Genomic DNA, 12,204 nt, shown 5'->3' with positions numbered 1-12,204 from the left:
CTGTCTGTACTATAATATAAATAATACAACTATAGTTCCCAGCTGGCACGCACCTCTTTAGAACTGTCTTTATGACGAAGTATGACGACAACCTCAGCCACCGCTGACGCTCCAGGGAAACCGCACGTTAATGTAGTCAGAGAGAAAACAACAGTTTGATATAGCACCCAGACTGTGTTTAGAGATATTCTGAGCAAAGATAAAATAACTCTGAAGGGAAAAGCTTTACAATAACTAAACACTTCATAAATACACAGTAATGACTCAGATAGCAACGTGAAACGCGTGTGTAGGAGTGTGAAAGCAAACAGGAGGAGCTCTTAGAATGTACATGTAGGTGTAGGTAAAGGCAATCAATCCAAAGATATTCACTGTGATTTGCAAACTGTAAATGACTTTCAATATTAAGACGTAAGAGTAAAGTATTTTGGACAACGTCTAAAACACTGAGCCATACCGAATATTAATCAGCATGCCGATCTAAGACTAACAAATTGTTATTTTCATCACACTATATTCTGCCAATTATTTTCCCACTGAACGAAAGGATCTGCAAAAGGCACCAAAAAAGTGATGATCACATTTTCAATGTTTTTGTGCCTTTGTAAAGTGTTTCTGCTTTGATTTTATGCTCCATATATGCCCTAAATCCCCAAATCACAAGGAAACAATTCAAATCAATGGTTCCAAATCAACCAGCTCTATAACAACAGCATGAAGTAACAATATAGTGTTAATATTTGCAGGGAAATACATTCAGAAAGGAGAAAGAAACGAAGCATCTTAACCCCTTTAAAAACACGAGTTCAGGAATTATTAAAAAAATAAATAAATACTACAAAGTGAGAAAATATAAACCTCTTTCTAGCGCATCATTAAGTATAGGGCAGTTCATTGAACCCGCTGTATCATAGGCAGCACAAAGTCCCGCACTGCAAGCAACAGGAGGTATCCGCGTACCAGAACATGCTGTTTATTTAGCCTTTTGTCTACGGTATTACCCCAGCTTAGTGCCAGACAAGCAAACAGACGGTCGAGGGGGACTTGCATGCATGCCACACAAAGGATCATGGTAAACCAAACAAATAAACTTATAGTGGCGTCTAATCTCACTGTAGTCAAATGTCACATCCAACCCTCTCCGCTCCTCGCTGAAGATATCCGTCCACTGCAAACCTCCCCCTATCCATTGCTCCACAATTCAATTGCTTAGCTTACACCCCCTCCTGCCCCGACAGCCCGGCATTCATCCATCTACCTCTGTGTTGGATAAGGAAGAAAAGAAACATAGATGTCATTTTTCAGCTTTAGCCTCCCCCACCGCCTATCCCACTCTAACTCGGTTTCAGATCAAACTTCCAGGCTTCCCCGCTTTTCTTCCACCTCTGCATACTTTACCTCCCCCCTTTCTCTAAATTAGTCATGATTAATGTGTGCGCCACGCATTGGGCCGTCTTAATTAAATAACACCATCTAATTAGGGACTGATTTCGGCTGGTAATGGTGCCGTAAGATGGCGAATGGGATTGCGCGGCGTGACAGAACATTCATGAAGCCCGTCAAACTCCCTGGGCGGTCACACTCCCCTGGTTTCGCACAAACAGCCCCCCCGCCTCCACCCTCCCCTAATCTGACAGTTACATTAAAATGCAAATAGCCCAGATGTGAGGGGTTCGGTAACAAGTGTAGATTACAGCTCCCAGGGAGCCACGGTGGATGAAGCCTTTTCCTGATGTGACATAAGCCAGGTAACAGGTTGATCGCTGTTGACCTACAAGTGGCTGTTTAAATATTGGCTAACATGCAGTTGGACGTGCAAGATTACACAGTCTGGAAACCTCTTTCAGCTGAGTGATAACAGCACTGATGAATCCATTGTACATGACTAATCATGACTAAATACTTGTCATCCAAAAAAAAGAAAAAGAAAATATGATATGCCATCTCTTATCAGCGAATGTTTGGCGTCCTGATGGCACAGTTTATCTTTTTATTTATTTATTTTTTCCTTGCAGATTTATAACTGGATTTGATTAAATCAAGCTCAAGACCAACTGAAAGGTCAAAGAAAATTAAAGCATATTAATGAGCGCAGGGCATGGCCAGCATACAGCATCAGGTCAGCGAGCCAACACCCCTCCACACATACACGCACATACTCAGACACCCAATTCAACACACACACACACACACACACCCCTGCTAACTTGAGCGAGGTGCAAGACGTGAACAATATGGGGTGTGTGTGCGTGTGTGAGTGTGGGCCAAACCCCTGTCTGGCCACCAGAAAAGCATCCCCTGCAGTGCAGCAACATGGCAAGATGTCAAAGCTGGAAAACCCCGTGCCTGCACCACCTTCTCTTTAAAGACTCATAGAGGTAATGATCCCTCACAGGAGCTTCTTCTTTCAGTATAAATAAATAAGGTAAAGCAGCGTTCGTCCTCACAGGAGGGGCAGCTGCAGCCACAAAGGGATATTGTACTTTTCCTCTGGGCTGTGGCAAGAGAGAAAAAACTCCAACGGTCTCGCTGCAGGAGGAGGGAGCGCTTTGAGGAGTGAAAGGAGGCGATGCAAATAGGGTTTTGGACACAGATCAAAAGACTTAAGTTTCACTGCATCATCAGGGCTGAAGCACTTCTCCCACTGCCCGCCACGCTTCTTCCCTCCCTCCCTCCCTCCGTCACCTTTTTTTCGCTCACGTTGCTGCATACATTGCTATCACAGCCCAGAGCCCGGTTTTCTGAGGGAGCGTCCTGGCGGAGTGTGAACATTGCTCTTACATGTCGGTCTTGAACAGAGATGTGAACACTAATGGTTTTTGGCAGGGCCCGGGTCCTTGGTGGACACACTGTTGGAGCCGAAAGAAAACAAGCGAGGGATAGAGGGACAGGAGGGGGGCGGGTGGGAGCAAGTGCAGAAAATAAATAAATTAATAAATAAAAAATGAAAGGAAAAAAAAAAACTGAGCAGGTGTCTTGGCAGCGGCGGCCTAACTCGCTTTACAACAGCACCATCTGTCTTCACCAGTAGAGCTTTACAGCCCCCCACTAACTGCTGTAACTCTCCACACATCCAAAGCAAACAGGGATGGGTTTTAGTGTAATTGCTTAATTGGCCGTTACAGCTGCCATTTTTACTTATCTATTTATTTTTCATACGTAGACAACTGATGAATTTGATGCATGAACAGAATGCGTAACTTGCACATGTTAAATGTAAATGATAAGTTACGCCTCTCGAAGCATCTGAACATGTCATTATTTCTCCCCCATCACTATTATCCAGATGTCATTTTAAGACTGTTCAAAAATGCAGTGACAGAGTAAAAAACTAAAGCCCCCCCTCCTCAATGATTCAAGACTGAAATGTTAAAATAAGGGTCATCTCTGTGACAGATGGACTCAGCAGAACTGCAAGGGGAACTTTTCCCTGAGCAAGCAGCATTTGACGTCTCAGCAGACCCCCCTTCCCAGACCTCCTCTGGCCCCTTTTCTAGGCCGTCCACTTCCCGTCTCTCGGACAGCGAGACACAGAACAAGATGGATGCCGGTGCCACCGTGCCGGCCGGCGTGACAGATGGGCCGATTATACAAACTCATCCCTCTGGCCATAGAAAAACACCACACCTTGCCTATAGCTAATAGCCTTCATCTGCCTGCACCTCGTGGATAGCTCAAGCTCCTTGTTAATATGGAAAAGCAGTATGCTGTATGGACACACGACAGCCCTGGCCTTCCCTTCGTGACAGCTTGTACCTGAAAAGACAGCTGCCACACTTTCTTTCTTTCTTTTAACAGGCCAAACAGATAAAATGGTAAATCACCTTGCTGCGACCTCGTGTCTGGCTGGCTGGCCCGCTTCAAGGGCGTGTTTTCCTTCATCTAGATGGCCACATTGCAAATGCAATAAACTGATTTCTGTCACTGGCTTGATGTGTGGGTGTGGGAGCTCTGCTGTGGTTTCTCAGCAGGAAAGCTGGCGCAGCGGTAGCTAAAAAACACAAGACCCCAGACTGAGTGACACGGGGAAAAAAAACAAAAAACAACATTTTGGTTTTAAGCCAGAGAGATGTCAAGAACACATTAAAAAAAAATAAATAAATAAAAGTCAAGATCGTGGGAGAATAAGTGCAGGTGCTAAAGGTGATCTTTCAGGATTAACCACCCTCCACTTTGTCTGCCCTCACCTGAGATTTAAAGTCAGGGCTGATTAATCAGAGCGGTATCGAGTCTCTATTCAGGCAAGACGTTTAGATCAATCACACCAGCCAAAGGGGAGCATACAATGGCCCTAACAAATGGGAAGCACAGAATGAGGAGGTAAGGAGGGTGGGGGTAGGAAGGAGCAGAGAGAGAGAAAGAGAGCGATTGAACGTCTTACTTCATGCTCCCAGCCATCAGCAGGAAAAGGTTGTAGATGTGTGAGAAGATGAAGAGGAAGAGGATGGTGCTGAAGAACATGGTCATCCAGGAGCCATGATCCTCGCGGAACATTTTCAGGCGCAGGTATCGACCTAAAGGGAGCACGACAAGGACACTGCCGTCAGTGGCGCTTCAAACAGCATGTCAACCTGCTAACACGTATGGCCGCGAAAATGGGGATGAAAGTAAATTAATTAGTCGGAGATCAATAATGTCCTCCGCTGCCAGACACGTGCCCTTTACACAGTGAAATTAAGATTAAAGACCAGTTAGAGGCGTCACTTCTAGCGCCCTGAAGTAAGGGCCTTTTCCTGCCCGGTTTCAGGATGTCGTTATATCTGCTGACGATGCCAACGATGGATGTCTGCTTGTGTTTCATGACGCTTACAGTTTAGAGAAATTATTCAGACATTTGTGACCCGTGGTGTTTTGTTTTAAATACAGTCCTGGCTTTGAATCAAATTATGGTGAAATACCTTTCTGGCAGAGTATAAGATTGATTCAGATACGCAGCCTTCTGCACAGAACACATAATCAAAGAAAGCTGGTGGCAGGACTCAACACAACTCTGAAGGTTATTTTGTACACTAGTAAAACTACAGCTATTTTGGCTTTTGTAATATGACTCCTGTTTAATATATTTACACCTTAAAGTCACACTTGGTGGTTAGAGTGGGATGAAAAGGCATTTATTTTGTAAGAAAGAGGATGGGAAAATAGCAAGTGTGAAGCAAAGACACGCATAACTTAACTGCACAACACCTGTCAAAGTCCTCGAACTACAACCCAAAAGTGCTCACACAACAGAAGCAATCTGTTTTGCACATTTAGTGTGCTTCTTCCTACCACCTGGGTCAAATCGACTCTTAAACTAAATAGATGACACTTAAATATACTAAGAGATTCCCAAAAGATTTTACATTGCAGATTTATAAAATCGGAATAATCACAGAAGATATTCATGAAAAGGATCATTTTGTTAGACTCTTGACGATCTCAACGAAGGTATTAGCAGGCTAGCTCGGGAGAGTGTGTCATCTTCTAATCGCAGCGCTGATGGCTTGAAGTGTCCTTGGAGAACGACACCTTACAAGGTGGCTTGCTGCCTTTAGTGTCTGAGTGAGAATGGAATGGATGAGTGAGAGGCCAATTACAAAGCACTTTGGATAAAAGTGCTAGGAAAATGCAAGCAATTTTGTTTTTGGCAGCTCTGCTTGAAACATCCATATAAATATTAGCTAATAGAGAGGACATACCTCCATGCCATTGCAATTAGCAGTATTGAAAATCTGATTTTCAATAATCAATTCCAACTGAAATGTGCTCATTAAGGGCTTTTTCCTGGCCCAGAATGGGCAGGTTGGGGGGGGGGCGCAATTAACACAATTAATCCCCACAAAGTCAAATACATCAGTGTGTGTTGCCTTATTTGACAGAAAAGTGAACATATCCTGGTACTTCTGTCCCTTTCACTTACAATGCAAGTAAAATAAATCCAGTTAACAAATAACTGTATTACAATGCAGGTGATGTGAGAGATCCGTGAAGAATGTCTTTATTAAAAAAATAAATAAACAAAACACAGTTTAGCACACTGACTGAACATTGATTTTCTGTTACAAACAGTTAGACCACAGGCATATAAAACATGGATCCAGCTTTCAGGTCAATGCAAAGGTGCCTTACATCTGCACTTCATTTGCAGGCCACTAGATGGCGATACCTGTGGTTGCAAAAAGACTTGCAGTCCTATACAAGCCTCTGAGGAAACAGCTTTCTGACTTGAACTCTGTAAACACTTTTATAATGAGTTCAGTGCTCAGTCACTAGTTTTTGGGTTACGCTGAATAAAAAAATTAAGTCTATTTTATAAATCTGTCCCTGCTATGTTTCAAAGTGGAGGATTATCACTGGTGTGAAACCATCCTCTAAAGGCTAACAACTTGTGATTGTCATTAGCAAGTCACAAGCCACAAACCAACGATTGAGGTTTTCAATGTCAGACCTGCTCACATCCCATCACATAGATCTTTTTTGCAACCTAGATGGCGACAGTAGACACGCTTCCGGGATTAAAAAAAATGGGACTTCAGAAACCAATGGGTGGCGTCACAGCAGCTGTGTCCATCTTTTACAGGGAGCCAAGTTGTGACATACTGATGACATCACTAGACCGTCATCTGATTAACTCTGAGCTCCACCCAAAGCTGCAGGAGCTCTTATACAACCAAACTAAGTAGCAGCTGCCATCACGAGGAAGCTGAATTAAATATTTAAAAAATTGTGAAGTGCCCCTTTAAATTAAACAGCAATTCCAAGAAAACTTCAAAGCATCTGACAGTCAGTGTCCCCAACCATCAGCTGCTTCAAGGTAACTCTGCTGAGTCTTAATTAAGGAATCCTGGATGAGTAAGCTTGGCTATAGTAGTCCATTTCCACTGTTTATAACAGTATGTGCACACACACACACACACACACACACAGTCTCTGCTTCATCTCTGAGCTGTGATCCAGTGCCAGAAGCGGCCATCTTCCCAGGAACAACTCTTTGTTTTCCTCTCCTCGAGCTCAGTCAGCGTCCCTTTGAGTTACAGCTCCCCGAAGAGCTCATTGTGTTTGTGTTCACAAGCGCGCACACACAAACACAGCCAGAGAGAGACAGCAAAGCAGAATGCTCCATTTATTTTCCCATTACAGCCTGGCTGGTTTACTCTTGAATAGTTTTACATGCTGTTCGATCTCTGCTTGCTCACTGTCAGTTTTTTCCACTGTGCGCATAAAAAAAAAAACCAAGAGGTTGACATTCCTAAGGAGTGGAAGGGGCGCTGAGATAAGAAGAAAAAGAAAAAAAGTGAGGTTATAATGAATGAAAATCCTGCAGAAAATGAATTTGATATGTAAAAAAAAATATATATATATATATACATATTTATAATTATCTTGCTGGATTAGTGAAAGCTTTGATTATTGATTGCAAGTACTGCAGAGAATAGAAAGCTGAAAGTTCTCCTGATAACATTATTCCTCCTCAATTTTTGAGGGAGCGGTTGAAGCAAAAGCAAAGTGGCCTGGTGTGAGGCCACACCATACGTCTTTTTGTCTGTGGTATTTCAGGGCTCATCACAGTTGCATAATTGAATTGACTTGCATGGGTGAACTTAATTGCCTCCGGTGCCACTGAGTCCTCGCTTAGATGTAGATGCACAGTGCGCATCGGCACATCTGACTTTTAAAGCAGCGCGCTGTGCCATCGAACACGAGGTCTTCTCATTGCCTGTATGGGCAGGATGGAACTCGGGGGTGATTCAAGGCTATTCAACCAAGTCTTTTGAGTCACTGCAATTCCCCACCGTGGAGGATCCCGATAAGGCGTGATTCATGAGCAATGTCTACTGCAAGGCTCGGCCCGGCTGGGGACAACAACAACAACGACGACACATGGACAAGAAAGCCACACACATAAACACAAGATTAACTAAAGAAAAAAAAAAAGATAGACAGAGAGAAACGGGGACACTTTGCATGTCTTTAAATCACAGTGCAAACACACAGACATTACATTCTGATCCCCGTTACGTTTATAGTGTCGTTCTTCTGAAACTGTTACTAAAGTTCTGTTTGGGATGACATCATGCCCAAATTCCCTCAAGTCGTTTCTATCTAAATCAATGACGCAGCTCTGTCTCCATCTACTGGCGACAATTTGACACTGCACATAACCGTCTTCATAGCACGTTTACCAAAGTATTTTTTAATAAAGCGTAAAATATGGCAGAATCTTTAGGACATAAAACATTACACCAGTATTTTGTGCTTTATTTTTCATTACAAATAGGCTGTATTATCTACTATTAGCCATCATCTGACAGTTTCCTTCCTAAGTCATTTCTATTAAATGCTAAATCTGTGTCTGCAGGGTCCTCTCTGTCTTTATGGTCACCAGTCTCCACCTCTATTTGATATTTCGGGGAAGTGCTCGGGTTACAAAATCATAATCCACTCACAGGTCACACAGACAGTAAACACTAACAGAAGTCAGCAATCAATCATCCACAGGCGCACGTGGACAAGCAATTACGCCTGATATTTAAACAGTACTTCTGTTTAATCCTCTTTTTGTTGTGTTGTGCGGATGTACAGATACACAGACACACACACACACAGCACAGATAAAGCAGCAGCGCATCGATAGCTCCAGTCACATGGGAAACAAACAATTGGTGGTGAAGCATTGAAGCCAGCTTGAGATGTGATCCCTCCATCATGACACAGCTCTTAAAAAGTGACAGTACAGCACCAAGTAAAGAAGGTAAGATCAAATCTCAATTTTAAATACTTTCATTAGTTAGTTTATTGGAAATGAACCTATAAAACTTAACATTAAGCTTCTGAGTCAAAAGTAGTTGTTGACATAATTAGTAAATGGTAAATGAAGCAGTACTTATATAGTGCCCTGCAATTTAATTCAAGCACTCAGGAGCAAAAGAAGATTCCCAGTTTGATTCTGGAAGGAGAAAAAAATCCTTTTTTTTTGTTTTTTCAAATTAAACATGCAAATCTTCCTGCTGTGGAAAGAATTTATTACTTACATGTACAGTATACCAGTGTGACGAATGTTTCACTGTCATTTACACATTTTAAATAACCAAAGCAGAAATTTTTTGTTCTCCCTTTCAGAGGGTGCTAAGATGTGAATTATTAAAGGTCTGCTCAACTGAGCAAAATGAATGTTTGATCTCTGATTAAGTGCAAACATCGGCCGACATGGTGGAGGGAACAGATCAACAGTCCCCTCAGGTTTCATTGCTCACAGCAGACAATCAAGCACTCACTTCCTGGACACACTGGTGATGCTCAGAGATTATAGAGACAGTAGTGTAAATACAGAGAGCCCTGAGAGAGAGTGGGGAAGCATCTTACTTTAAGTACTCAGCAGAGTCAGTGAAACAAATGAAAACATCTGACTTGGGGGAAAAAAAACTATTGAATACAAAAATGCAGTATTTTGAATGCAGTCTTAAAATACAGAATAAGAATGACATAAAACATTAAAGTTACAGCATTCAGAATGCATAGCATTTTGCTTTCCAATGTTATATGATGAACTTTGACAAAGGACATTAACTGCCATCGACCTATGAGTAAATAAGATGACATTTACCATTGATTTATCTCATGTTTAACATCACTTTTATATCCTTTATATCTAAGGGTCAAGATTTCTAAAGGTGTTAGCCTCGATTTAATCATTTGGGAAATTCGAATTTTGAGTTAGAGCTTTTTTAAGATCTGTGGGGAGGATGGTTTAACGTTTACGTGTGTCCGTGTAAATATAGTGCTAGAATGAGGCAAGAGGGGCAACACCATTTCCTGACCATTAACATTGATTTCAAAGGCTACAAGAAGATTTCAAGAACCCCACTGCTGTACCTGGAAAACCACAATTTTACATTTGTGAACACACAAAATGCGATTTCATGAGATGAGATTCAGTTTAATGCAAAAACACACTGTAGAATAGAGACGGATATTAACAATAACTCATTTTTAAATGCAAAGTGGTCTATAAACAGGGGTGCACATAAGTGGTCCGCAGGTGCGCCTGCGCTATCAAGACAAAAGACGCGCACCAGATAAGAAGTTGCAACGCGCGTTTGCATACATAAGATTTTCTGGAGGTGGACAAACATTTGTTTAGAACTCTTAAAGATGTCGAAGCAATTACTTTGGTGTTCCTCCACCTCCAAAGAGATGTCAGAAGGAGTCCGAACCGCAAAAGAAGCGCGTATTCTCGGAAAAGTGGTTGCAGGAGGTGAGCTGGCTTCAAACAAATGATGAACGCACAGAGATGTGGTGCAGAATGTGCCGTGAAAATCCCACTCTAGCCGACAAAAACAGTGCCTTTTATATGTACGCAAACGCGTGTTGCAACTTCTTATCTGGTCCGCGTCTTTTATTTTGACAGTGCATGCGCACCTGCGGACCACTTATCTGCACCCCTGTCTATAAATACATAGAGAGTGAAAAGAAGTAAAGAAGAGTGCATCATGGTAAGACCCAAACAGCCTATTGCAATGCAAAATTAAAATATGGTATCTTGTTAATGAATCAACTTTTTTCCTATAACACAAATGCAGGCTTATCAGACTTTGGTTGGATCTAGTTTCACATCAAACAGATGTGTGAGCTGTCTCCAGTTTGTCACCAACTTCTCAGCAATAGAGCAAATTACTCTTCAAATGTCCAAACATTCATATGACAGACAAAGCAGCTCTAAGGCTACATTCGGTAAATTAGACATCCAACTATCCTCATGGTAATGTTGACCACTCACATTAGTTTAAGCCAACCTTTATAATCACATATTCAAAACTACTGTAGTAAAAACTAACAACTTCCTGTCCTTAAATCCCAGACGAGCTTCTCGTGTTCCTGAACCAGTCAACAAAATTCTGCAACCATTTTGAGGACAGCTATTGGTATTGCTACATCGTGCTGGTGCTCTTTGCTTTCACTGTTCCGGTGGGACTGCTGGGAAACCTAGCAGTGCTCATCAACCACACCTGCTTTAGGAAAACCTCAAGCTCCAGCAACATTTTCCTGCTTAACCTGACTCTGTGTGACTCAGGGTGGATCCTCACACTGCCCTTCTCCCTCTACATTACCATGAGGAGGCCCCACATCACAAACATACAGATCTTCTGTCAGTTCAAGAAGTCCTCCTTCAACATCAACATATATGGCAGCATCCTCTTCCTGACTCTAATCAGTTTCGACCGCTTCGTTGGCACAGTGCACCCGATCAGTTCTCTTCGTTGGTGGAATGCGGGTAAAGCCAAACTGTGCTCCTTCTGCGTGTGGGTGTTGGTCGTCCTTAGCTCCATTCCTGACTTATTTCTAACTTTTTCTATTCAGCCCACAGAAAATGTCACTGTGTGTGTGGACCAGATCCAGGATCCTTTTTACTATGTCAGAACAGCCATCATTATCAGAACAACAATAGGCTTCCTGCTGCCGTTCACTGTCATGCTTGCTTTTTACACTATGACGGTTCGCGTTTTGAGGCGTCTCCCAAGAGGTCAAAGCAACCGAGCGAGAGGAAAGCCCCTACATCTCCTTACTGCCGCCATACTCGTCTTTGTGGTCTCCTTTCTGCCCTACCACACTATGGCCACCACCATGGTATTCATGAGGATTTCTAACCTGGTGACCCCCTCCAACACCAATGTACTCTATGCTTGCTATGAGTTTTCTGAAGCAATGTGCAGTGTAAGCAGCTGCCTGGACCCAGTGCTGTATATTCTGGCAGGTGAACAATTCCAGAGGAAGTTCCTGGCATGGAAAAGAGGCCAATACAGGAGGTTCTGCTGCAGGGCCAGCAGGAGGATTGGGGTAATTGAGTGATTTGCTGGAGACAGTTTATGGCTAGTTACCTTAACTTGCCTTGGTTCAAATAAGGTCCTGGCATGGTACTAAGATAATGTTGGCGCTATGCATTCCTTTGCAGACCCAGTCATTTAGAGCCAGTGGCAAAAAATATATAGAACAACCTTAGTGGCAATTATGGCCTAATGGCCTCCAGAGGATAAAAGGCATAACAACCAGGTCTGTAGTATAGTAGCACTAAGTGTTAAAAACAATGTATAGTCAACACACTATCTCCAGTTCAAACAATCAGCATTTTACATTGCACCATAAGCGCCTCCACAAATGGACAAAAGTGTTAGAGCAAGAATCCAGCTTCACTGTTGCTACAGTGCCAGTGGCAGATATGATATAATA

General features: G+C 42.6%; 2 protein-coding genes across 2 annotated transcripts in view; one reads left to right on the top strand and one right to left on the bottom strand.

Moving 5' to 3' along the window:
• Positions 1-12,204, bottom strand: part of tmem117 (transmembrane protein 117) — a 46,460-nt gene that overhangs the window by 21,395 nt on the left and 12,861 nt on the right. Inside the window, exon 3 of the mRNA XM_084933901.1 lies at positions 4,382-4,514. Within this exon, the coding sequence (XP_084790027.1) occupies positions 4,382-4,514 (133 nt within the window). The remainder of the gene's footprint in view (positions 1-4,381; positions 4,515-12,204) is intronic.
• LOC146382901 (P2Y purinoceptor 1-like) lies at positions 8,686-12,018 on the top strand. The gene is made up of 2 exons (XM_084936104.1): positions 8,686-8,731; positions 10,838-12,018. The coding sequence occupies exons 1-2, from the start codon at positions 8,686-8,688 to the stop codon at positions 11,824-11,826; spliced, it is 1,035 nt and encodes a 344-aa protein (XP_084792230.1). The 3' UTR covers positions 11,827-12,018.

The sequence above is a fragment of the Perissodus microlepis genome, chromosome 7 (genome assembly GCF_051167445.1).
Source record: "Perissodus microlepis isolate ML-2025 ecotype Zambia chromosome 7, ASM5116744v1, whole genome shotgun sequence".
NCBI classification, from domain to species: domain Eukaryota; kingdom Metazoa; phylum Chordata; class Actinopteri; order Cichliformes; family Cichlidae; genus Perissodus; species Perissodus microlepis.
The sequence above is the reverse complement of the archived record's forward strand: the minus strand, read 5'-3'. Positions and strand labels throughout refer to the sequence as shown.

Bases quoted from the DNA above. Each gene is read 5' to 3' on its own strand.
- LOC146382901 (XM_084936104.1), top strand. From the start codon at position 8,686: ATGACACAGCTCTTAAAAAGTGACAGTACAGCACCAAGTAAAGAAG. The intron at 8,732-10,837 runs GTAAGATCAAAT...CTTAAATCCCAG, and splicing joins TACAGCACCAAGTAAAGAAG to ACGAGCTTCTCGTGTTCCTG.